The sequence below is a fragment of the Narcine bancroftii genome, chromosome 5 (genome assembly GCF_036971445.1).
Source record: "Narcine bancroftii isolate sNarBan1 chromosome 5, sNarBan1.hap1, whole genome shotgun sequence".
NCBI classification, from domain to species: domain Eukaryota; kingdom Metazoa; phylum Chordata; class Chondrichthyes; order Torpediniformes; family Narcinidae; genus Narcine; species Narcine bancroftii.
The window spans coordinates 62,786,188-62,812,977 of NC_091473.1; the positions used below are offsets into that span (position 1 = coordinate 62,786,188).

The 26,790-nt window shown below is 37.9% G+C and overlaps 1 protein-coding gene across 4 annotated transcripts in view; it reads left to right on the top strand.

Annotated features, from left to right (window-relative positions):
* LOC138763444 (nucleus accumbens-associated protein 1-like) overlaps positions 1 to 26,790 on the top strand; it is a 74,817-nt gene that overhangs the window by 13,756 nt on the left and 34,271 nt on the right. The window contains exons 1-2 of one of the 4 annotated variants that reach the window (XM_069937598.1): positions 2,623 to 2,900; positions 8,079 to 8,884. In XM_069937598.1, coding sequence (XP_069793699.1) covers positions 8,101 to 8,884 — 784 coding nt within the window. In that variant the 5' untranslated portion in view covers positions 2,623 to 2,900; positions 8,079 to 8,100. Of the gene's footprint in view, positions 1 to 2,622; positions 2,901 to 3,178; positions 3,311 to 8,078; positions 8,885 to 26,790 lie in introns of those variants that run through there. The other 3 variants (XM_069937599.1, XM_069937600.1, XM_069937601.1) reach the window with 3 other exon arrangements.

Here is a 26,790-nt window from a genome sequence, read left to right on the forward strand (position 1 = left end):
AATTCCTGAGAGTCACTTTCTTGGAGGACCTTTCCTGGACCCAATATGCTAATGTCATCATGAAAAAAGTACGTCAGCCCCTGCTTCCTCAGGAGTTTACAACATGAGAAACCTTGGCAAACTTCGGGAGTCAGGAGAATCAGAACTTATTGTCATGTACGTGTGTTCGTGAAATTTGTTGTTTTGCGGCAGTTTACAGGTGTAAAAATTGGCATAAATCACATCTTAAAAACAAATAAACAAACACAAAGGAAGAAAAAAAAGTGAGGTAGTCTGTGGTTCATTGTCCACTCAGAAATCTGGTGGCAGAGGGGAAGAAGCTGTTTTTGTACCATTGGGTGTTAATCTTCAGGCTTCTGTATGTCATTCCCGATGGGAGCAGTGAGAAGAGGGCATGGCCTGGGCGGTGAGGGTCCTTGATGATAGAGGCTGCTTTCTTGAGACACTGCCTCTTGTAGATGTACTTAATGGAGTCAAGACTGATGCCAACTATGGTTCACAACTCTGTAGTCTTTCCTGTTTTGTACATTGGCATGTCCATACCAGATAGTAATGCAACCAATCAGAATGCTCTCCACGATACACCTGTAGAAATTTGCAAGAATCTTTGGTGACATAACAAATCTCCACAAACCCTAATGAGGCATCACCACTGGCAAGCCTTCTACATGATTGCTTCAAAATTAGGGCCTCAGGATAGATCCTTAAAGATGTTGCCACCCAGGAATTTGAAGTTCTTTACCCTTTCCACTGATGACATCTTGATGAGGACTGGTTTGTGTTCTCCTGGTTTCTCTGTCCCAAAGTCCACAATCAATACCTTAATTTTGCTAATGCTGAGTGCAAGGTTGTTGTGACATCACTCAATCAGCTATCTCCTCATTGCTGTCTGTGATTCTCCCGACAATCATGGTGTCATTGGCAAAGTTGTTGATGTATATTCTACAGATATGTGGTGAAAGGTGTGCTGATTGGCTGCTTTTGGGGGCACCAATACCTCTGAGTGGAAAGCCTTTCGAAAGGTAGTAAACATAGTTCAGTACATCACAGGCAGAACTCTCCCCACTATCAAGAAAATCTCCAAGGAATGCTGCGTTGGAGAGCAGCTGCAATCATCAGGAAAGAGGTATAGGTGCCACAGCACTCATACTAACAGGTTCAGGAACAGTTCCTACCCCTCCGCATCAGACTGTTAAACAGCAAACTCAATCAGAGACCCATTTAAGGACTCTTACTTTGCAGATTACTGTTACTGAATTTTTTTTCTGTATTTGCATTCAATTTATTTCCATTTCTTTGTTTAAATTTTCTTTTGTATACAGATCTTTTTCTTGAGTACAATTTACAGTACTGGCCTGCAGGAAAAAAATCTCTGGTTTGTATGATGTCATGTATGTACTCTGATAATAAATTTGAACTTTGAATTTGAGAATATTGGGTGTATTTGTAGAAGAGGAGATGGAATGGGATCATTTAAATAGGGAGGGGAAATAGAAAATATTAAGTGGATCAGGGAATGTTAGTGGAAAGGTTAAATGGGAACAGTCAATGTAAGAAATATTGAGCATGAGAGAAGGAAAGTGGAGAGTGAGCAAAGAATGCAGGAAATAGAAATTGTTGAGGAAAAGAGACTTGTGCAAATTGGAAGTGTCAGTAAAGACAGAAGTGGGGAGTATCAGCAATGCAAATAAGAAAATGGGGATTTGCCTGAGGAAGAGGCGAAGTAACTGATGAATATCAAAAGGGGAGCAGAGTAATATACATATTTATTTTTTATTTTTGCAACTGTAGGTGTTGTGTGAGAAATGTATTATGTGCGCACTGTGAGACAAAGAAATACTGTTTGGACTGGATGAATATGTAAGTCAGATGATAATGTTGAAAGTTTGTATTTGGGGAAAATGGATATGTGGAAGGTTTAGGGGAAAGGCAAGGCAGGAAATTTGAAAATGTGAGTTAGGGGAATTTGAAACAGCAGTCGAGTTTGAAAAAGGGACATTAACGAATAAGGAAAATGATTCACTGCAACCATATAAACATTGTTAATTGGGAGACATAAACTGTAATTAATAACTTCTGTAAGTGGATTTAGTTATTAAAAAATGGAAGCACAAACACAACCTTGCAAAACATATCAAGATGTAATGATGAACCAATTTTCATTGGAACAGTTTGATTTTTTAGAACCTTCATTATGATAATCCAATCGAGCCAGGTGAGCATCCTTGGTCATTTAAAATTATGAATAAACATTTTGAGGAAGGTCCAGACATTCTCGAGTCTTGGACCGAACTGATTCGTTCCTGTCAGAAGTGTTGAATGTTGACCACGATTAGGTGAACTCATCGCGGTCACAAAAGTTTTCCCAACTCCGAGAGTTACAGAATTAGGGTCCCCAATTATTTATTTGCAGACCAGGTAAAGTCGGTCGGGATGTTTTCTGGAAAGTTCTGGCGTGGCGTGGTTGGTGGGCGAGGGGGAAGATAGCATCAGGCAAGGGGATAACAGACGTTGCCCAGCAGCTAACTCTCTCTCTGGAAGACCATCTGACCTCCAACATCTGCGAAGGTCCCACTTTGTCACGAGCCCTACCTCCCTCACTGCCCCGCCGATCCTTTGCCATCTTGTCTAACGGGGCACCGCCGGAAGCCCGAAGCGGCGGCTGAGCATGCGCCGGCCGCCACGGGACTGTCGGGAGCTGTAGTCCACTCTGCTGTTGGCGGCAGGGGAAGGATTGAGCTGGAGAACTACGGATCCCGGCGGCCCCAGCGGCAGGCCCATTCCTCTCTTCCTGCGCGTCTGTCTCCTCACTGAGCCATCGGCAGGGATGAAGGAATGAATGTAGGAAACGGGGAGTGAAGCTGAAGCAGGAGGGAAGGGCAGGGCATTGGCACGGCAGGGTAAGTCTAAGTAGGCAGCCCACCTCAGGGCAGATTGAAGGGAGGGTGGGAGGAGGCCGGGGAGATGGCAGGGGCTGGGGTGTGGGCACAGTTGTGCTAATAACGCTGTCACACTTGCCGGGAACGTTTTTAACACCTGTAGCCACACCAGAAACGTTGCGTTAACTGGCACCAACTAGCAGTGCAGTGCGGGTGAGGTGTCCCAGAGCAGGATAAAACTTTATGACGTGTTAAACGGGTCTCCTTTCTCGGTAAACAACAATCGTTTGTTGGGCACTTGCTCACAGACAGGCCTAGTTGAATCCCGCTGTTCGCACCCCACCCCAACCACACGTCCCCTTGATAATGTTACACGTAAGTTTAGTGCGATATACTTAAGCTGTTGGTACAGTTTTCCTGCAAGCGAAAAGGTATTTTATCTACTTGATCTGTGTCATGTTACATGAGGGATTCCTGATTTTGGCTCTTTGTTAAGCAAACTCTGGAATATATATTTTACACATGGAGTGTCTATGTGGCTCTTTATCAGCAGTATGTTTAGAACGGAGGCATGTTGTCATATTCTTCCTCCAACTTTGGGGGCAAATAAATACAATCAATGTTGTTTGCTGATGTTGAGATTGAGAGACTGGCCCTTTTGTTTCTAGTCAAGTGCATGGTTTGTTAATTTAAACTTGTAATAAGTAGCAGCCTTAAATTTAATCATAATACCAATGCACAACTATTTCTGCACCCTTTTACCAATATATGGAAGCACTATATGCACATAAACAATATATAGCCATACAGGAACAAAAATTGTTGTGCATTATCTGGTTCAATGGGAAGCTTATCAAATTTGGTTCACCTTCTTTCCTCGGAAAGAATATCCACTCTTCACCTCAGTGTAGTGTTACGGAGTCCCGAAGACCCCCAAAACCAGCAGCAATAGATATGCACTACAACAGTTATTTAAACAAAAGTAGTTTTTAGTTATATTTGAACAAGAAAACAGAATTAAACTTTAACTTCTTACTTAACCTACCTAACCTAATTAATCCCCCCTCTAATACTAAGTGCAGGTGTGTGTAATGTACATTTAAGATTAGAAAAGTTCTTTGGATCACAGTCCAATCTCACTGGTTGCAGGCAATTCTTGTACTGTACACAAAAGTTAGCATGAACAAAGTTCACCAGGCTTTGGTGTTTAACAGGCAAATGGTTACCACTCAGGAGGGTTCCTGCTGGTTTTCAGAGAGAGATTCCTTTTCCAGGACAACCGCAACTGATTCCTTCTCAATCAGTCTTGCTGACGAAACTTGCCCCCTTCAGGGTTCTCCAGATGATCCTTTTTCTTTCTGGGTCACCTTTCAGATCGCCAGTCTTCTCCTTTGACCAGGCAGCCTTACAAAGTTTGCCAACTTGTCCCTCTGGAACTGATTTCTGTGTCTCCTCTCTGTTTCACTCCCTCCCTCTCTGAGTGCAAAACTGTTCTGACCAGCTTGCAAAGATCACATGTTCGCAGGCAAGCTGTATTCTGCAACTTGGTTGCTCTCTTTGTAAAAAGCATTCTACAAAAGTTCTGCAAATAATCTGTGTTTTAAAATGTTTGTGTTCAACCTGCTCTAACAAGTCCTCCCAAGCCACCTCAAAATACTCTTGTCATAGTAGAGAGTAAAATAATTTGCTGACTCTCATTCTGGTACATAATAAATTGTTCTTAAGAATTTTAGGGTTTTCAAATCCTCAGTTTTATTTTCAACTTCACTTTAGCCCAATTCTTCTCCCACTCTCTATGTCTGACCCTTCCTGATCACAGTAAAAACACACCAACCCTATTTAAAGCCTATTTAATCCCTTCCCATTCCCCACATTCAATTTTCCTGATTACCCACTAATTGGTTGCCATTCATACTCTATATACATTCTTCTAAAATGAAATCAATTCTCTTATGTTTAAACTCTTCACACACATGGTCCCATTGACTTTTGCAAGAGCATGACAGTGAAGTTAAAAGGAAAGTACTTAAATACTGCTGAACTTGCAACCTTTCTCTGTTGAAAGATTTAAAATTGGCAATTCAATTTCAACAAAGATAAGATAATTATGATTTTGAATGAAAAATGAATCACATTACTATAACCAGAAAAGGTTTTTTTTGTGGAACACTTTTCCAGGAGGGGGCAGTGTCCTTTGTATGTGAACTGGAAAAGTGAATCTGTTTCACAATTTCAGCTAAGGTCAAATAACTATTTGGGGCAAAAGGTTTCATTGTGCTGCTAATGGATGCCAGAAATTTTGGCATGAATAGGTCCTTTGGGGTCTCAAGTTTGCCTTGATTAGATCTTCAACGCTAAACACTTTCCCATTCCTTCTACATTCCTTAATTTCCTAACTAAAGCCTATCGGGCTTTAATGATTGAGCATCCATCATCTCTGGGATTCAAATTTCAAAATAGTCACTGCCAACCAGCCAGCACAGTCATGGCGTTGTATGTTCTAAATTTTCAATGATTCTGTCAAATTCTTTAAAAATTCTAAATCTCCATCCAGATTAAACTACCATAAATCATCTATACTATTAGTGCCTCTCAGAATCTTAAATCCTGATCACAGGATTCAATCTTGTGAATTTACAGTGCACCATTTTTGAGGCGTAAGATCCTTTTCTGCAGAAGCAAACCAAAATTTTGTACTGTACTACGGACATGATCTTGCAAAGCCTTGAACAGTTCCAGAATCATTGGGTCATGCAGCATGGTGACAGGCTCTATGGTTCACTGAGTCTTCACTGAACATCAAGCACCCATTTACACTAATTCTACATTGATCCCACTTTATTTCCCCCCACCATTCTTGTCGATTTTCCCTAGATTCTACGACTCACTGCCAAATTAGTGTAATTCATCTCCTTTGAAATAAAGATCATTTGTTCTGCTCATATAGAACATGAATATTGAAGGTCCTAGGATTGATCTCTGTGGTAGTTCACCTGAATGTGATCTTTACGCTTTTATTTTTCTGTCCATTTGCTAGCTTCCATATTAATATATTATCTCTAGGATTGAGAGTTCCTATTTTATCTAATTAGTTTTTGGGTAGCTCTCTTTGGAAAGGAACTTGAAGGTTATTAGGGAGATGGCAAAGGAATATACCTTCCAGAGATCCAGCACTGTCTAATTTTGCATGTAACGCTTCAATCTTGCTCAAATCTCAGAGGTCGATGCTTTTTAATACATCTTTAATTAGAGACATAACAAATTTGCTGGTATTTGTGACCCAGCACATCCACACTGGTACTAATGTATGAAACACTGCTTAGTAATGCAGAAAGAATCCTGTAGGAATTTGTTCCCTACAAACAGATGTATCACTTGATAATAATCAGAAATCTGTAGTCATATATTTACATGGAACTATTTACCTTGGCATATATTAACGGGTTTATTTATTTTGTTACATGTATATAATTAAAGAGGTAAAAGGGAAGTACGGAAATAATGAGGCTTTAAAAAATGTTTGTGCTTCAATCATTGTGACTTGCTGTTCATTCATATTTTAGGCACCCTGGTGGCTCATTTGAGTTCTTGGTTCTTGATCCTTCAAAATATTCTGTATGGAATTTAAACTGGAGTTCCTGTAGTAAGGGGCATAAGCCACCAGCTTGCACGCTGACAGCTGTCCATTTTACTATCCTCATCTACTGTTGGGAATGAGAACTACAACCACATTGCAATTAGAATATTATTTTGATGGCAATACCCAAAAGGAAGCAAAGGGTAACCAGATTTCAGCTTGAGCTCTTTGTTAAGGTTTGAGCAAAAAATAGGCAGGTGCTTGAACAAGGGAGAGGGGTTAGCTCTCTGAATTGAAAGAGGGGGGTTGTAGTACTGAAGAAAAGGAGACAGAGGGATAGGAAAAGAGAGAGCGATAGGGAGGGGCCTAACAGAAACTGGAAAAGTCAATGTTAATGCCATTGAGTTGGAGGATGCCCAGATGGAATATTGGGTCCTGTGCTTCTCCCCATTGTCCCTTCTCTCACCTTTTTAAGGAGCTTGCCTGCTTTTTGCTCATACCTTGATGAAGGACTCAGTCCTGAAACATTAGTTACCCTTTACTTCCTATAGATGCTGCAAGACCAGCTGAGTTTCTCCAGGACTTTTCTCCATTGCACTACAATCACAGTGTCTGCAGACTTTCCTGTTTAATTCCTTTTGTAGTCTGATCATTTGTTAAAATGCTTTTTTAATTCAAATAATTCCCTTTGTGAGTTGGAACAGCAGATTGTATACATTTAGGACTCTGATGGCACACCGTTTCTTGTCATAGCAACAATCTCCCAATTTTACTGAGAGCAGCAGAATAATGTTTTGGCACAAATTGGAAGGGTCGAGTGGCCCGTTTTCTGTGCTGTCATGTTCTATGGTTGTAACCTGTGAATGAATTATAGTATATACAATATATATTGTATCTATCTATCCATCTATATATATATTATATATATATTATCTATATGCATAAACTATATATCTATGTAAATATATCTATATTTATATCTATGTCTATATATAATCTATAGATCTCTATTTATGTTTGTAATAACACTAACCCAAGAATGTTTTTAGGGATTTGTATATAGAACAATGCTCACCGCAGAATAGGATTTGTAAAGAACAACACTAATAAAAGAATGGGTTGAAAGATGGAATTTAATTGAGGAGTTTGGAAATTTTTTATGTACAGAATAACATAACCAAGAAGTACACTAACCTAGGTTGATTTCAAAGAGTTTATGTATATAGAAAGTTACCTTAGGACTGTTTGAAAGATTGTGAAATGTAGAATCACAGTCCTGAGGTGTATGTTCAATGATTGTGGGTTTCATAAAGTAACATTTAACCAGAATGACATCTAGTTGAGGGGATCCAGCATTTATATATATGGAACAAGAGGCATAAGTTCAAGGGATTTGTTGGTTGGACATAGATTTACACCAACTCTGGAGTCACAGAATCAAAGGGTTTGGTGAGAGCTTGTATATAGAATACAGGCCAGCAATCGTGAGAGCTGTTTGTGGTTAGGTCCATTCTCTCTTTGGTCTCTGTGGGCTCATTCTGGGTGCTCATGCAACAAGTTGTGAAGACTGATGTCTGCTTCTTTCTCTCTCTCTCTCTCTCTCTCTCTCTCTCCTATGAAAGCTGTCAACACTTGAACCCAACCATGGCTCAGACGTTACAGCTGGAGATTCCTAACTTTGGGAACACGCTACTGGAGTGCCTGAATGAACAACGTCTGCAGGGGCTCTTCTGTGACACCTCCATTGTGGTAAAGGGGCAGACATTCAAAGCTCACAGGGCCGTGTTGGCTGCCAACAGCTCCTACTTCCGGGACCTCTTCGCCGGGACTTCACGGGCAGCCTTTGAGTTGCCAGCAGCCGTGCAGCCTCAGAGTTTCCAGAACATCCTCAACTTCTGCTATACGGGGCGATTATCCATGAAGGCAGGCGAGCAATTCATACTGATGTATACGGCAGGGTTCCTGCAGATCCAGCGCATTGTAGAGAGGGGCACCGAGCTCTTGTCCAAGGTCAGCTCACCCAGGTGTGACTCCCAGGGGCTGAGCGCTGAAGAACCTGGCTGGGAGCCTCAAAGTTCAGCCCCGCCCCTACCCCTGCCTCTTCCTCTCCCGCTCCCTTCCCGTGTCAAAGTGGAGCAGAATGACCTGGGTTGTGGCCGGAGAAGGCGGGCTGCTGAGGGTTCTATGGGAAGCAGCACCAAGTCAGCCCGCCTGGTGCACGAGGGAGGGAGCGGGCAAGGGTGCCCCGTCAGTGCACCAAGGGACATTGCCAGCCCTGGAGCCAGCAGCCTCCACCCCAGCGACAGCCCTTTCTCCTGTCAGAATGAGGAAGAGGAGGAGGGGGAAGAGGAGGGGCTGGAGGACATGACGGAAGAGCAGTATGTCCAGATGTGCAGCATGTACAACATTATGAGCGTCCCACATGGAGGTAAGCTAACCAATTGGGTGGTGACACTAAGTATTTCAGGGTCATGCTGAGGAAGTAAGAAATGAGTTCTGTATTCCCAGAGAAGCCATCTTTCGGGCTTGATGCATTGACTGAAGTCAGAGTCTTTCCTCTTGCATGCATGGAAAAGATTATCTCAGAAAAGGATATGTGTTCCTCAGAGTTGGGTCAAGATTTGAGTGCCTAACAGTATAGTATCAATGGTTGAGCAGTGTCCATAATTTAAAGAGTTAAATATAATATTTAAGAAATAGTGGGATATATTACAAATCAAAGCTTTAAAATGATCTGCCTCATTCTAGACAGTTCCTTGGGGTTGAAGTTGAGATGTGGGATAGCTGGTGAGGCAATATCTGCAGATGAGGAAGGAGGTGCGTGGGTGGCCATGAGCCATAGTCTCCCATGAGACAATGGAAATGCTGCACTTTTTTCAAGGAGACTTTGATAATATATTTGAATTGTTTCCTTAGTCCACCAGATAATTTCTTGCTGTGACAAGAGTTCAGAATAGTATCTGTTTTGTTTGTTTGATATTAGGCACTCAAACAACATAACGGGCCCATGACTGCTGACCTAGCGTTGTTGATGAATCTACATTGAGAAAGAATGATGATAGTGTTTTATCCTTGCAGTGTATTTGGACAACTGGGTAGAGATATTGGTGGTGATACCTTGCTAGTACTTTGAGCTGTTCATTCGTGTCCTGAAAGTCGAAAGGGCAAGGATTAGTGCTGTCTGGTAGACAATGCGCTCTATGCTAGGTTTAAATTTTTTTAAAACTTCAAATATTTAGCAGCTGTGGAAAGACTTCTTTGCATCTATAACCAGGACCTGAAATCCAGGGACTAATTAACCAGAAAAGCAAGGAATTCCTGGATTGGAAACTCCACGATGCCACAGAAAAAGAATCAACCTTACAGATACCTAGGATAAACAAACTCAGCAGTGGAATGTCAAGAGGTGTTATAGGAGTAGATGTAGGGGAGGAATGTGATGATCTTTTTGTGCCTTTCCTGCCTGGTATCCAGGCCCCCATCTGTCCTTCCAAATGAAACAGATTTTCTTTTTTTAATTTAAGGTTCTCATTGTATTGTTCACAATATGGTCACTTCTATGTTTGGGAGACCAAGCACAGAATAGGTGGCGACCATAGGGAATAACTAAGTCCAATCTGTAGATGAGCTTCTGTTCACTTATTGATTTAATGATAATGAGTTTATTAACTACACATTGTACAATGTATATATTCACTAAAATTCTTGCTTGCTGCAGCTGAACAGTTCCGTTGAAAGAAAACAACTACAACAGCATACATAATTGAGTTAAAAGAGGCAATGAAGCAAAAGATAGATATTAAATATTCAGTTAACCCAGTGCAAAAGAAAAGTGATTTTGCAATAGAGCAGACAGGCCTTTTGTGTGTTCGGAGCAGTCCGTGATCAATGTACCAAGGGGAGGTTCAAGAGCCTTATAGTTGTTGGAAAGGAACTGTTCGTGAATATAAAGATGCTGGTCTTCAGGCTTTTGTACCCTCTGCCCAAAGGTGGCAGTGAGATGATGTCCAAGGCAAAAGATACTTTTAATGTTAGCTGCCTTGAGACAGCTAACATCTTAAAGATGTCTTTAATAGATCAGAGCCTGTGATGGACCTGGCTATGTTTGCTACATTCTGGGGCTTTCTGCATTTTTGGACATCTGTTTATCAAACAGGCTGTGATGCCACCTGCCAGCAATGTTCCCTCTAATTTTTAGTAGTCAGGTGCGCAAAAATCTTGTGCAAATTTTTCCTGTGAGAAAAGTATGTGCATACTGAATGCTTGTGCCAATGTAAACTTGAAATTGTTCCAAGATAATTTTGGCACAGCCTATCTCTCATGGCTAATAAAACTGTTGGGATGTTTTAATATACTAGTTAACAGAAACAGTTAGCTAAGCGATTATTTTCAATAATTATTAATTTCTACATTATTTTAGTAACTAACCTTATGTGCATACATTTATTTCTATTGTGCGCTGGTTGCAAAACGTGTGTGCATGCACACATGCACAGCTTTGAGGGAACAATGCCTGCTAGTATAGTTTCCATGGTGTATTTGTTGAGGTTTGATAGAATATTTGACTATATGCTCAAATTCCGTCTTCATAGTTTCTCCAATGTGCTAATTTTCTCACACATCCTGCTTGACCTTTTTTCACTGAGGCTTAATAGAGGCTGAAATAAAGTTACTTCATCTATGGTATACAATTTGGTGGAGGAATGAATTTAGTGTTTTAAGATCTTTCCTGATGTTTTACTATTTTCAAGTGGCAGCTCTTGGGGAATGATTTTGCAATTCCAAATGGCACCTTCTTTTGGCCTGTCATTAGCTTCTTGTCTTTAAACAAAAAAAAACTGCTTCAGTGAACTTGACAGGTCCAGTAGCATCGAAGGAAGAAAATGGATAGTTGGCATTTCAGGTTGAACCTCTGCCTCAGTACATTGTTGCTTATCTTCTAGTTTTGTCTTACACTGTAACATTTTCATGACAGGTAACATCTTGCTTACAAGTCACTACTAATCTTCTAATTTTTTTCTAATCTGACTTTGTACTTATGATGCCAAACTTTTTCCTGGTCAGATGTAGATCATAATTCTAAAATGTTATGTGTGTGACTTAGAACATAGAACATTACATCACAGTACAGGCTCTTTGCCCTTGGTAGTGCCAACCCATTTATTCCGTTTTTAAAAAAAAAGTACTTAATCCATTCCTACTCTGTAACCCTCTATTTTTCTTCCCTCCATGCACCTAAGAGTCTGTTAAATGCCCCTAATATTTTCAGCCTCCTCCACCATCCCTTGCAATGCAATCCAGGCACCCACAACTCTCTTTTTAAAAAAAAAACTTACCCCTAATGTCTCCTCTAAACCTCCTTCCCTTCACTTTGTACATACAGTATGTCCTCTGGTGTTTGCTATTCCTGCCCTGGGAAAAAAGATGCTGGCTGTCCACTCTATTTATGCCTCTCATGATCTTGTAGGCCTCTATTAAATCTCCTCTCATCCTTCTGTGCTCCATAGAAAAAAGTCCCAGCTCTGCTAACCTTAAGACTTATTTTCCATCCTTATAAATGTCCTCTGCACCCTCTCCACAGCTTCCACATTCTTCCTATAACGAGGTAACCAGAGCTGAACACAATCTAAGTGTGGGCTCACCAGAGATTTGTAGATTTGCAACATGACCTCTCAAGTCTTGAACTCAATCCCCCTATTAATGAAGCACAACATCGCATAGGCCTTCTTAACTATGCTATCAATCTGCGCAGTGACCTTGACATATTTATGTACTTGAACCCCAAGGACACTCTGTTCATCCGCACTCCAAAGTAACTGAACTCAACCTTCAGGTTTGTCCTTCCAAAATACATCACCTCACATTTATCCAGATTGAACTTCATCTACCACTTTTCTGCCCAACTCTGGATCCTGTCTATATCCTTCTGTAACCTATGTCAACCTTCCTATCATTTGCAATTTACTGGCCCATTCTTTCACCTCTTCATTCCAGGTCATTTATAAAGATTACAAAGAGCAGGGGTCCCAAAACAGATCCTTGCTAAACTCTACTAATCACTGACCTCCAGGCAGAATACTTACCTTCCACTACGACCCTCTGCTTTCTACAACCTACTCATTAAACTAAGCCTTCCCTACCTTACACCCATGTCTCTATTTTTCTTGCATCCATGTGCCTGTCTAAGAGTCTTTTGAATGTCCCTATTGTACCAACCTCCACCAACACCCCTGGCAATGCATTCCAAGCTCCCACTACTTTGTGTGTTTATTTAAAAAAAACACATCTCCCCTAAACTTTATTCCCTTTACTTGTAGAGATTGTGTTTGCTACTCTCGCTTCAGGAAAAAAAGTACTCGCTGTCCATCCTATCTATGCCTCTCATAATTTTGTAGAACTCTATTAAGTCACCTCTCAGAGTAAAGCCCCAGCTCTGTTAACTGTATAGATGACACATTCCAGGTTCTAGTATTTTCTCATTTCAAAACGTGTCATCTTCAAGGAAATGTGGGGATGATATTCTGAATTATTATCTTTTTAAACGAATAAACATTTTGCATAACTTTGCATTAATATTTTCATAATGATGAATAAACAAAGTATTTGGCTATATTTAAAGATAGTACGATATTGAACTTTAAAGAGATGTACAAGAAGAAATGAGACGAATTCAAAGAAAATTATCTCGAGCTCAAGTCTCCTTCATAGTTTGTCGACAAAGCAAGCTCTTAGCCCGAGTGGATATTATGACAAATTGTGTCATAGTTACTATGGTAACACTGCAAACAATACTTTTTCTTAAAGAGATAGGCACAAAATTAACTAAGAATCAAAAACACAAGATTTTAACTTGTACAACCATCCTCCTATCCAGGCATCATCCTGGTAAATGGCCTCTGCACCCTCTACAGAGCTTCCACATTCTGCTTTGAGTTGACCAGAATTAAACATAATATTCCAAGTGTGGTCTAACCAGAGTTTTATAGAGTTGCAACATTACCTCAACTCTTAATCTCAATCCACCAAATAATAAAGGCAGGCATACCATAAGCTTTCTTAACTACCTTATTCACTACCTTCAACATCTCACTCAGGAAGGGTATTGTATCCACCTGTTTCAAAGAGGCATAAATTGTATGGTAACCTGACTAAAAGAATATCGACCAGTGGCACTCACATCAACAGTGATGAGGTGTTTTGAAAAGCTGGTGTTGAAGCATATCTGCTCCTGTCTGAGTGGCAAAATGGATCTGTTCCAATTCGCCAACTGTAGCAACAGGTCTACGGCGGATGTCATCTCACTGGCTCTATACAAAGCCCTGAAACACATGAAGCAAAGACACATACATCAGGATGCTCTTTATCGACTATAGTTCGACATTCAACATCATAATCTCAAATTGATCAGCAAACTCCAAGTCCTGGGCCTCATCACCCCACTGTGTAATTAGATCCTGAATTTCCTCACCTCCAGACCACAATCAGTGAGGATTGTTAAAAACATCTCCACAATCTCCATCAATAATGGAGCACCGTAGGGCTGCATTCTTAGCCCCATGCTCTACTTGCTGTAAACCTATGATTGTGTGGCTCGATACAACACCATCCACAAATTCACTGATGATACCACTGGTAGTGGGTTGTATAAAAAGGGGTGAAGAGTCAGGATATAGGAGGGAGATTCAAAACTTGAATGGTGCACCAACAACAACCTTGCACTCATTGTCACCAAAACCAAGGAGATGATTGTTGACTTCATGAAGGGAAAGCCAGAGGTCTAGAATCCAGTGATCATTGGAGGATCAGAGATGGAGAGGGTGAGCACATTTGGAGTCACTATCTCGGAGGATCTTTCCTGTATCCAATACGTTGAGGTCATCATGATGAAAGTAGGTCTGCGGCTCTACTTGCTCAGGAATTTGCGAAGGTTTGGTATGACGTTGGAAATCCTAGTAAATTTCTACAGAAAGTGTGATGACTGGCTAAATCATTGCTATGGGGACACCAATACCCCTGAGTGTAAAGCCCCGTACAAGGTAGTGGACAAAGCTCAGGACATCACAAGAAAAATCCTCCCCACCATTGAGAATTACAGGGAACACTGCTGTTGAGAGCAGTGTTAATCATCAAGGATCAGGGCCCGAAGTCAGACTTACGCAGGTCGAGGGAAAGGCGAGAGTCGGACTTGGGCACAACAATTCACGAGAGATGCTGATCAGATCTGAGTCTTGACAGCATGACAGCAGTTATTAATGCCAGGTATAGATGGGTGCAATACAATTTTCTGCATCAATGGTACCTCACACCACAAAAAAATGACATAAATCTAAACCAGAAATTTCAGAAAAGTGCTGGGTGGTGTGGATCCTTGATGATTCTTTTTTTGAATGCTTTATTTTTGATTTTCAAAGACTCCTATAGATTCAGAACCTTTATTCACTCAACCTGGCACTGTACAAAGGTGAGATCCTTCTAGGAAGTCCTGGGGGACATTCTGGGGAAAAAAAATTACAAAGATAGATTTTCCACAGGATCCTGAAGTGTACCTTCTGGGAGACATTAAGGAGGGGAGTTTTAGACTGGCTAAATACTAAATTCAGTTCATGACAGTTACCTTGTCTGTAGCCAGGAAAGTATAGCAACTCTGAACTAAATATTACTCGACGGAATATGGAAATACTGTATTCTCCTGGAGAAAATCACATACATTTTAAGGAACAAAATATGACTCATTCATTGGAGTGTGACCTGCCTTATCTGAAACACATAGGTACACAGATATAATTACATCCCTTCGGAATAAAAGAAATGAAATAATCTCTCCTACCAGGGAAATGATTGGGATCAAAGAAGTGGCGCAGGTGATGTGCTCTTGTTTTTTTTGTCCATTACACCTTTCATTTTAGTATCTAGGGTTTTTTCAGTTTTTCATCAGTTTTTCGTAAGGGCCATTGACCTCACAGTATTTGTGTAGTATTGCATTGGGGCATGGAGGGGAAAAACGGAATCTCTATGATATACATAAGTGTTGAAATAGTGCATTGTCTGAATCTATAAGAGTCTTTGAAAATCAAAACTAAAATATTTTTAAAATCATCAAGGATCCACGCTCTTTTCTTGCTGCTCTCATCAGGGAAGAGGTATAGGTGCTATAAGACTTGCACCATCAGGTTCAGAAACAGCTGCGACTCCTCCACCGCCAGTATCCTCAACAACAAACTCAATCAGAGACTCATTTAAAGGCTCTTACTTTTGCACTTCATTGATTTTTTCTCTCTATATCACTCAGTTTGTTTACATTTTTTTATCGTTTACATGTATACGTATCTTCTTGAATACAGTTTATTTGCACTACCAAAAAGTGGTAATTCTGTCTTGCCTGCAGGAAAAAGAATCTAGGTATTCTATGTGGTGTCATGTATGTACTCTGACAATAAATCTGAATTTTGTTCAACTAGGTTGAGAGATCTATGGATTTGGATCCCTATGTTCTTCCACAATGTTAATAATCCTGCCATTAACTTTGTACTCTGCTTTCAAGTTTGATCCTCCAAAATGCATATTTCACACTGGATACGAACTCTATCTGCCACTTAACTTATGACAACCTTCTACACTATGCACTACATCTCCAGCCTCATTTGCAGCTTACTCATCCCTCTACTTCATTTAGATAATTTATAAAAATCAAAATGAGCAGGGTTCCAGAACCTATACCTGTGGATCTTCACTCGTCACTGACCACCACGCAGAATACGTTCCATCTATTACCACCCTCTTCTTTCTGCATGCAAACCAATTCTGAATCCACACAGCCAAAGTTCCATGGATCCCATACCTCATGACTTTCTTAACGGAGGACCTTATAAGATGCCTTACTAAAATCCATACACATCATATCTACCACCCGACCATCAATTTCTTTTATTACGTTATATCCTCAAAAATCTCCATTAGGGTCATGAGGCATGACCTCCCTCTCACAAGGCTGTACAGACCATCCTTGAGAAGTCTATACTTCTCTAAATTCTCATAAATCCTTTCCCTAAGAATCCTTTCTAATAGTTTGCCCATCTCTGACTTAAGACTCTTTGGTCTTTCATCCCTAGTATTCTCCCTATTACTGTTTTTATACAAGGGGATGACATTTGCCATTCTCCAATCCTCCAGTACCTCTCCTGTGGCCATGGAGGATGCAAAAATAATTTCCAAAGTTCCAGCAATCTCTTCCCTTACTTCCTAAAGAAATCTGGGGTATATCTCATACCGTCCCTGGGACTTATCAATCCTCATGTTTTTAAGAAGATCAAGAACTTCCTCCTTCTTAACTTCATCATGCTCATGGTTTACTCATCCCTACCTACCCACCCTTCTCATCCCCTGACACTTTACCCTGCCATGGTAAGAGCTGCAATGTTTGTTCCTACACCTCCTCTTTTACCATCATCCAGGGACTAATAATCCCTTTCAGGGCAGGCAAAGAATTACTTGTACCTCTTTCAACCTTGTTTATTGTATTTTGGTGTTCTTGATGTGGTCGACTCCACATCAGCTAGATCAATTAGAGACCAGGTCACTGTTTTGCAAAGCACCTGTCCTTATTCCACAATGGGTATTTTGAGTTCTTTTTGCAAGATAGTTCATTTCCCCTATTCATTCAACACCAACCTGGTCATCTATCCTATCAAAGTGAGGCCATATTCTGGATGGGTAGTCTACCGACCAATTCTCAATTTTACAATGTAAGGTAATCAGCATCCTCTGAATTCCTGTCACTCTCCTGATTCCCCAGGATTTCTCATCCCCTTCCAAACATGACTCCATCCCCAAGTTTCATCCGGTTCCCCTCCCTCACATTTATAGATGATACTTTCCAAGTTCTAATGTTTTCCAATTTTAAAATGTGTCATCTTCGAGGAAACATGAGCATCGATATTCCAAATTACTATTGTATTAATCCAATAAACCAAACTTTGTAGTTGCAGCTGTAAGTTGCTTTAATTCATTGATAAAATGAATGAACATTTTGCAAAACTTCGCATTCAGATTTTCATAACCATGAGTAAACAAAGCATACTATAGAATGATAATGATATTCAACTTTAAACAAATATAAAAGAAATAAACAAGATAAGATGAATTCAAAGAAAAGTTTCTCGGCTTATACCTCTGTCCTGATTCTTTGAAGAATGAGATGCAAGCTCTCCCTACACCTGGACATTATGATGTCATAGTAACTATTGGTAACACTACAAACAATAATTTCTTAAAGGGATGGGCACAAAATTAACAAAAGAATCAAAAACAAGGTTTTAACCTTTACATTTCCAGCCCCTAATTATTAGAATAGACATTAATGACATACATAATAATTACTATTACAGATACAAAAGTAAATATGATAAGTATAAGATTAGAAATCAAAACTTCCTGCTTCTTGTAAAAGACAGATTAGGTCAATTTAATCCGCACATGCCAAACAAAACCTTTTTTTGTCCAGAACTGTTTCCACGATTTTCCCTAGCAACCAAGAATTTCTTAGTGCAGAACCATCCATGATAATTACAATTTCTCCACATACAAAATTGCGTTTAGCTTTAGACCATTTTTGTCTTTCTTGTAATAATGAAAGATATTCTTTAACCAATCTTTTCCAAAATAAATCTGCAATAAACTGTACTTGTCTCCATCTGCGTCTTGCATAAATAGCTTCTTTCTGAAATTGTCACAGAGGCATTAAAAGTTTAGATTTAAGAAGTAAGATGACTCGGTCTAAGTGCCTCGATGTCATTTGAATCGACATAAATTTACATTATTGGATGACTATTTAAAATGGCTTAGATTTCACACAATACTGTCTGAAGATTGTCATCATTCAGTATTTGACTATTCAAAATGGAATTAAGAATTTTCTTGATTGATCTAATCATTCTTTTCCATACACCTCCATGATATGATCCTGTGGGTGGGTTAAATATCCAATTAATTTATTTTTGAAGTAATGTATCATGAATTTTTGTTGATTCCAATTTTGAATTGCTTTTTGTACTCGAGTTGAGCTTCTGTAAAGTTAGATCCATTATCAGAATGTAATTATTTTACTTGACCACATCTGGTGATAAAACGTCGAAGAACATCGATAAAAGAGTCTGTATCAAGTGATGACGCTACTTCAATATGAATTGCTCTCATAGTCAAACAAGTAAAAATAGCTCCGTGTCATTTTTTAACACTTATTCATTATTTTACTTGCAAAGGACCAAAATAATCAACTCTTACATCTGTAAATGGGGGTTCATCAGGTGAAAATGTCTTGTGGCAAATCTGCCATTTGTTGTTGTCCAGGTTTAGCATTTGCCAATTCATCAACTGTGAAGAAACAGCTATTTCAAGACTTCAGATTCTCTTTTTGATACGATGTAAAAACATAGCTTTTAATCTAAGATTCCATGCTACTGCCCTTTTCAAATGAAACCATGAAGAATAATAGCAAATTAATTGAATAATCAAATCATTCTCATTAGATATTTGAATTAGTGTTTTGCATTTCTGGATCCTCCATTGAAAATTCTTTTAACTCTTCTGGATTTTAAGGCCAATCTTGAGATTGCAAAAGAAATTGAGGACCGAACACCCAAGTGTTGGTTCTTTTCAGAAACGATTGAACTTTTGATCCTCGTAAAGCCATATCAGCTGGATTATCCACTGTTTTATCATATCTCCATTGATTAGCATGCAAAACCTTCTCGATCTCATTAATTCTGTTGGTCATAAAGGTATGAAACCTCATGGTTTTGTTATTAATATATTTAAGCACTAATGTACTCTCAGACCGAAACATAGAATCTGCTAACTCCATCTGTAATTCTCTTCTTAACACATTGTCCATTTTGCTCACCATAGTAGTGGCAGTCAATTCCATTTGAGGTATGGTGACTGGCTTTAATGGAGTCACTCTGGCTTTTCCCATTACAAATCCACAATGTACTCACTCTTGGTTATTTCGCAGAACAAAATAACTGACAGGACCATAACCACCTTCGCTTGGGTCAGCAAAATGGTGTAACTGAGCAAATGTGACAATTCCAAAGTCTGAAGGTTGAAAACATATGTTGACTTCAAAACTTTCTAACATTTCTAGACTTTCAATCCAATTCATCCAATTTTGTGTGATGGAATCTGGTATAGTTTCATCCCATCCAAATTTTCTTCTGAACAATTCTTGCAGAATTTTCTTGGCTATTAATACTACTGGTGCCAATATTTCCAAAGGATTGTATATTGATCTTACAATTGAAAGAATACCTCTTCTTGTCAAAGGTTGTTGTTTCAAAACAATTTTGAATTTGAATACATCAGATTGAACACACCATTACACCCCTAGAATTCTTTCGACAAGTAGAACGTCACAATCCAAGTCAAGATGTTTTATCTCTTTTGCTCTTTCTGCCTCAGGAATAACAGCCAACACATCTCAAGTGTTGTTAATCTATTTCGTAAGGAAGAAACCTCCTTTATTACAGATCTCTTTTAACTCCTGATAAAGATTTATTGCTTTTTCTAAAACCACTGAAGTAAGAAAATCATCGACATAGAAATTATTTCTGATGATGTTTATAGTTTGAGAACTAAATTGCTCTTCATTATCTTCAGCACATTTCCTGAGAGCTAAATTTGCACAACTCGATGACGAAGTTGCTCCATATAAATGAACTGTCATTCTGTATTCAATCATATCTTTATTGTAATCGCCATTAGGCCACCATAACAATTGAAAAAAATCACGATCTTCTGTTGGTACTTTCACTTGATGAAATATTGCATCAATATCTGCAGCAATTACAATAGGCTCTTCACAAAATCTTATCAGAACATCTATTAAAGTACTGGTTAAGTCTGGACCTTAAGTTTTGTAGAAGTTGAGAATTCAATGAAACTCATTGAAATGATGCCCCACAATCAAATTCTACACATAGCTTCTCCTTTGTGGATGTATAACTCCATGATGAGGTAAATACTATTTTCTACCATCTTTACATTCCAAGATATCTTCAGATACCTTATCCACACATAAGCCTTGAATATCATATCTGGCATGACATTGGTATATTCCAAATGAAAGGAAGAATTTTCTTTTGAATTTTAGCATTTTCTGTTCCGCAGTTATTTTATCTGGCATACAAATTTCTCTTTCCTGGTCTCTCATTTATTGGTATGATTAGGGCTCTGTATAATGGTTCGAAAGCTAGAGTTGTTACTAATGGTTTGCTTTCAGAATCCTTTAATTTAACAAGATCTACTAGACAAGGATGTCCATTATCACCCGCCTTGTTTGCTTTAGTTATTGAACCTCTAGCACAATTAGTACGTCAGAATGATAGTATCAAAGGTATGAGAGTCTTTAATGAAGATTATAAAATAAATTTATTTGCGGATGACGTTTTGCTGTATTTGGTGGATCCTGATGTTTCTCTGCCAGCACTTCAAGATTCCTTAGAGATTTATGGTCAATTATCTGGTTATAAGGTTAATTGGACTAAAAGTGAAATTTTATCAATTAGTAAAGATGATTATTTAATGTTTAGAAATATTACGAATTTGAAGTGGACGAAACAAATTAAATATTTGGGAATTAATGTTAATACTGACTACCAAAATTTATATTCACTTAATTATCTTCCTTTAATGAAGAAGATTAAGGCAGATTTAGTTAAATGGAAAGATTTACCTTTGGGTTTATTAGGAAGAATTAATACTATAAAAATGAATATTTTTCCTCGTATACAATATTTATTTCAATCAATTCCTTGTTGTTTACAAAAAAAGATTTTTTAAGGATTTATTTAAAGTAATTAGGGATTTTTTGTGGAAAGGAAAATTTCCTAGGGTGGTGTTGAAAAAATTGATGTGGGATTTTCAATTTGGAGGGTTACGGCTATCTAACTTTCAATTTTATTATGAAGCAGCTCAATTTAGATTTCTTAGCGCATTAATGGCCATACAAGATACGCCTAGTTGGGCACAGATAGAATTGGCAATTATTTCTGAAAAATTTTCGAATGAATTTTTATTTCGATGGAATAAAAATTTGTTATGAACATGATGTACCAATATTGAAACATTTAATGAATTTATGGACAAGTAAATTACATAAAATGGTATTGAAAAATATGTGGTCAGGAAGATTACCATTATATAATAATCAACTTGTTCCTTTCACGGTATCTAATACTATTTTTAAACAATGGGAGGAGAAAGGAATACATAATTTATCTGACTGTTTTTTAGAAGGTCATTTTTGTTCTTTTGTAGAATTGCAAAAGAGATTTGATATAAGTGGTTATTCTATATTTGTGTATTATCAGTTAAGATCTTTTGTAAAAATTTGTTATGAACTCAAATGAATTTACTGTCTGAAACTGATTTTGAGAAATATGTGCTCTCATTTCCAAAAAAGGGTTATATATCAGGTTTGTATCGTATTTTGTTGGAAAGTGAAAGTAAAATAGATTGGGATAAAGATAAAATGAAATGGGAAAAAGATTTAAGTTTAACAATAACTGAAGAAGATTGGTCTGAAATCTGCCGAAATAGTGTTCGAAAATTGATTAATGCTAGATTGGCGATGATTAATTATAGTTTTATACATCAATTATATTTAACACCCGAAAAATTAAAAAAATTTGGTTTTAGTAAGTCAGATCTTTGTTTTCATTGTGATCAGGTTTCTGGTACTTTTTTACATGCTATTTGGTTGTGTGATCGGTTACAACAATTTTGGAAAGGTATTCAACCTGTATTTAATAATCTATATAATCTTCATATTGTATTAGACCCTGATATATTTTTATTAGGGAATATTCAACCGTTGATTGATTTAGAATTAGATAATTACCAGATCTCTTTTATTTACTTAGCGCTGGCAGAGGCCAAGAAATGTATAGCGATTACTTGGAAGAATAGAAATGTATTGTCTTTAGATAGGTGGCATTCAGAGATGAAGTTTTGTTTGGTTATGGAAAGAATATCCTTTTCTATACAAGATAAGATGTCTTTTTATGAGTTAAAGTCGACCCCATTTATTGATTATATACAATTTAAATAAGTTTGAATTAATCATGTTTTTTCTTTAAAAAAACTTTTTTTATTATATATTTTTTCTATATATATGTTTTCTTTTTTTTCTTTCTTTTTTTAGTTTTTTATTATTAGTTGTTTTTTTTCGTTTAAGTTCTTTTTGTTTTTGTTTTTTCATATATATTCTTATATAAAAAAAATTTGGATTAATAATTAATACTTAATTTTTTTTGTTTTTTTTATATATATCGATCTTTTTTTAAAGATATATATTTTTAATTTTTTTAAATTATACTAATAGTATTAATTCTTCACTCTTTATCATAGGGTGGGGAGGGGGGGTTTAGGGGTTAAAAATAGTTTTTTTTTAAAGTCTTAGTTTTTTGTTGTTAGGGGAGATGCCGAGATTGGCATTGTATTAACTATGTTACTTTGTACTTGTATTACTTCATTTTGTATTTTTTCTGTACGTGAATTACTTACTTTCTTCATATGTTAAAATTAATAAATAAAGTTTCAAAAAAAAACCCCACATTTCTCTTTCCTTCAAAGGTAATGCTATACAGTAATGACCATCAACATGTTTCACAGAATTTGGGGGAGGAGTCACGTGATGGAGTAGTGGCCGGACGGTGAACTCCAGCCCTCTCCAGAAAAGTCGGGAAAAACAAGAGAAAATACAAAGGCACAGAAATACAAGTTAAAGAAAAGTGAGTATAAAGGTGGAAAGAAGATGGAGACAAAAGGAGAAAAATCAAAATCAACGGAAAGAAGAGAGGAAGAGAAGACAACGGAGGAAAAAGGTGAAGGCCTTACCTGTCCGAAGAGGCCCGCTGTGGAGAGAAGACCCCACTACCTCAGGTCGGTAGAAAGAGAACTACAACAATGGCTCACAGAGCCGAGTAAAAATGCGCAACCGCGCATGCGCGACTCCTCGCGCATGCGCGATGCGCATACAAAAAAACACACCGACGGGAGGGGGGACCAGCTGGGGAGTCGATCTCCACAGCCGGCAACGACAGCTGCAGAACACCTGCAGCAAGAAGAGACCACAGAAGACAATAGAAACAAGAAAGAAGAGGAGGAAAGGGCAGCAAAGAAACAACAGATGGTCAACCTAGAGGAAGAAGAAGAGGAAGAGGAAGAGTACAGGGAAATAGAAGAAGAAAAGATAGGCAAGGTAAAGGAGGTACTTGCTCTTGTTAGAGGATACATGGAGTCATTTAAAGAATGGCAAACACAGGAATTCAATGATTTAAGAAGAAGAATAAACAACACAGAAAAGAAAATAAATAAAATGGATATGACCTTAACAGAAATGGGGAAAAAAATGGACAAGATGGAAGAACGGGCAATAGCAGCAGAAATGGAGGTAGAAGACTTAAAAAAGAAATTGGAGGAATCTAATAAAAAAACTAAAGAGACACAAGACTTACTAGCCCAAAAAATAGATATAATGGAAAATTATAACAGAAGAAATAACATAAAGATAGTGGGCCTCAAGGAAGATGTAGAAGGCAAGAATATGAGGGAGTTTATAAAAGAATGGATCCCTAAGGCCCTAGGATGTCCAGAACTACAGCAAGAAATGGAAATAGAAAGGGCACATAGAGCATTGGCCCCTAAACCACAACCACAACAAAAACCAAGATCTATTGTAGTAAAATTCCTAAGATATACTACAAGAGAAAAGGTACTGGAGAAGACAATGGAAAAAGTAAGAGAGGGCAACAAACCACTGGAGTATAAAGGGCAAAAAATCTTCATTTATCCAGATATAAGCTTTGAACTCCTAAAGAAGAGAAAAGAGTTCAATGCAGCAAAAGCGATTTTATGGAAGAAAGGATATAAATTTACACTGAAGCATCCTGCGGTATTGAAAATATTTATCCCAGGACAACAAAACAGACTATTCTCGGATCCAGAAGAAGCACGAAAATTTGCAGAACAATTACAAAAATAGACTGAGGGATGAAGACGGGTAATGAGAGCAAAAATTATCACGATTGATATGTATGTGGGTAAAGACAAAAATAGACTGAGGGATGAAGACGGGTAAGGAGGGTAAAAATGACCACGATTGATATGTATGCGGGTAAAGAGGTATAAGAGTGAATAGAGACAATGGGCATATGTGAAAGTATCTGTAATTAGAGGAAAACATAGAAAGTATAGACAAGAATTAACAAGGGAAGGTAATGGAATAGAGAGAATAAGGAGGGAACTAAAAGAGTGACCTTTGTGACATATAAAAAACGAAATCTTTTCTGGGGGGGGCTGGGTGGGGGGAAAAGAGCGGTCACTGCAAAATCAGTTGACGCTTGCGAGTGGATTTGCAAATCCAAATGGAGAGGGGAGATGTGGTTGTCCGACAAGGGATAAAGGGCAACTCAGGAGGGGAAGGGGAGATTGGGGATAAAGAAGATAGAAATAGGAGAACAAGGAAAATGTTGGATGTTGTAGGAATGTTGTCTGGTAAAGAGTTGAAAATAAGAAAACAGAAATGGAAAAGGAGGAAAGGTAATGATGGAAAAACGGAAAGAGAAGATAAACAAAATATAAAATGGCTACGCTGAACTATATGACTCTAAATATTAATGGAATACATAACCAAATTAAAAGGAAGAAACTACTAAATTTACTGAAAAAGGAAAAAATAGATATAGCATTTGTCCAAGAAACACATTTAACTGAATTGGAGCACAAGAAATTAAAGAGAGATTGGGTAGGACATGTAACAGCAGCATCGTATAATTCAAAAGCAAGAGGAGTGGCTATATTAATTAGCAAAAATGTGCCATTTAAAATAGAAGAGGAAATAATAGATCCAGCAGGGAGATATGTTATGATAAAATGTCAGATATATTCAGAGCTTTGGAATCTATTTAATATATATTCACCTAACGAAGAAGATCAAAAGTTTATGCAAGATATCTTTTTGAAGGTAGCTAATACGCAAGGGAACATACTAATAGGAGGGGATTTCAATCTGAATTTGGATCCAAATATGGATAAAACGGGGAAAAAAATTAACAGGAAGAACAAAGTAACCAAATTTATAAATAAATCAATGCAAGAAATGAAACTTGTGGACATATGGAGGAAACAAAACCCAAAAGAAAAGGAATACTCATACTACTCGACTAGACATAAAACATACTCAAGGATAGACCTATTCCTGTTATCAGCCCACATACAAGGGAGAGTTAGGAAAACGGAATATAAAGCTAGACTATTATCGGACCACTCACCCCTGTTATTGGCAATAGAGCTAGAGGACATCCCTCCAAGAATGTATAGATGGAGATTAAACCCCATGCTACTTAAAAGACAGGATTTTAGAGAATTTATTGAAAAACAATTAAAAATGTACTTTGAAGTAAATACGGAATCAGTGGAAGATAAGTTTATACTATGGGACGCAATGAAAGCATTCATTAGAGGACAAATAATAAGTTATGCAACCAAGATGAAGAAGGACTATAATCAGGAAACAGAGCAGTTGGAAAGGGAAATAATAAACATAGAAAAAAAATTAGCAATAAAGGAAGATACAACCAAAAGAAGAGAATTGGCGGATAAAAAAATAAAATATGAAACATTACAAACATATAAGGTGGAGAAGAATATAATGAAGACAAAACAGAAATATTATGAACTAGGGGAAAAAACACACAAAATCCTAGCATGGCAGCTTAAGACAGAGCAAACTAAGAAAATGGTATTGGCAACAAGGAAAAAAGACAAACAAATTACATATAATGCAAAAGAAATTAAGGAAAACTTCAGAGAATTCTATGAACAATTATACCGAACCGAAAACGAAGGGAAAGAAGGGAAAATAGATGAATTTTTGACTAAAATTGAACTACCAAAACTACAAATAGAGGAACAAAATAAATTAACAGAACCATTTGGAACAGTAGAAATACAAGAGATAATAAAAAATTTACCAAATAATAAGACACCAGGAGAGGATGGACTCCCAATAGAATTCTACAAAACATTTAAAGACCTAATAATACCGCCCCTCCTGGATGTAATCAACCAGATTGATGAGACACAAAACTTACCAGATTCATGTAAAACAGCAATAATTACAGTGATACTAAAACAAGGGAAAGATCCACTCTCACCAGCGTCATATAGACCAATATCTTTGCTAAACACAGATTATAAGATAATAGCTAAACTATTAGCGAACAGATTAGCAGAACAGGTACCGAAAATGGTAAATTTAGACCAAACTGGATTTAT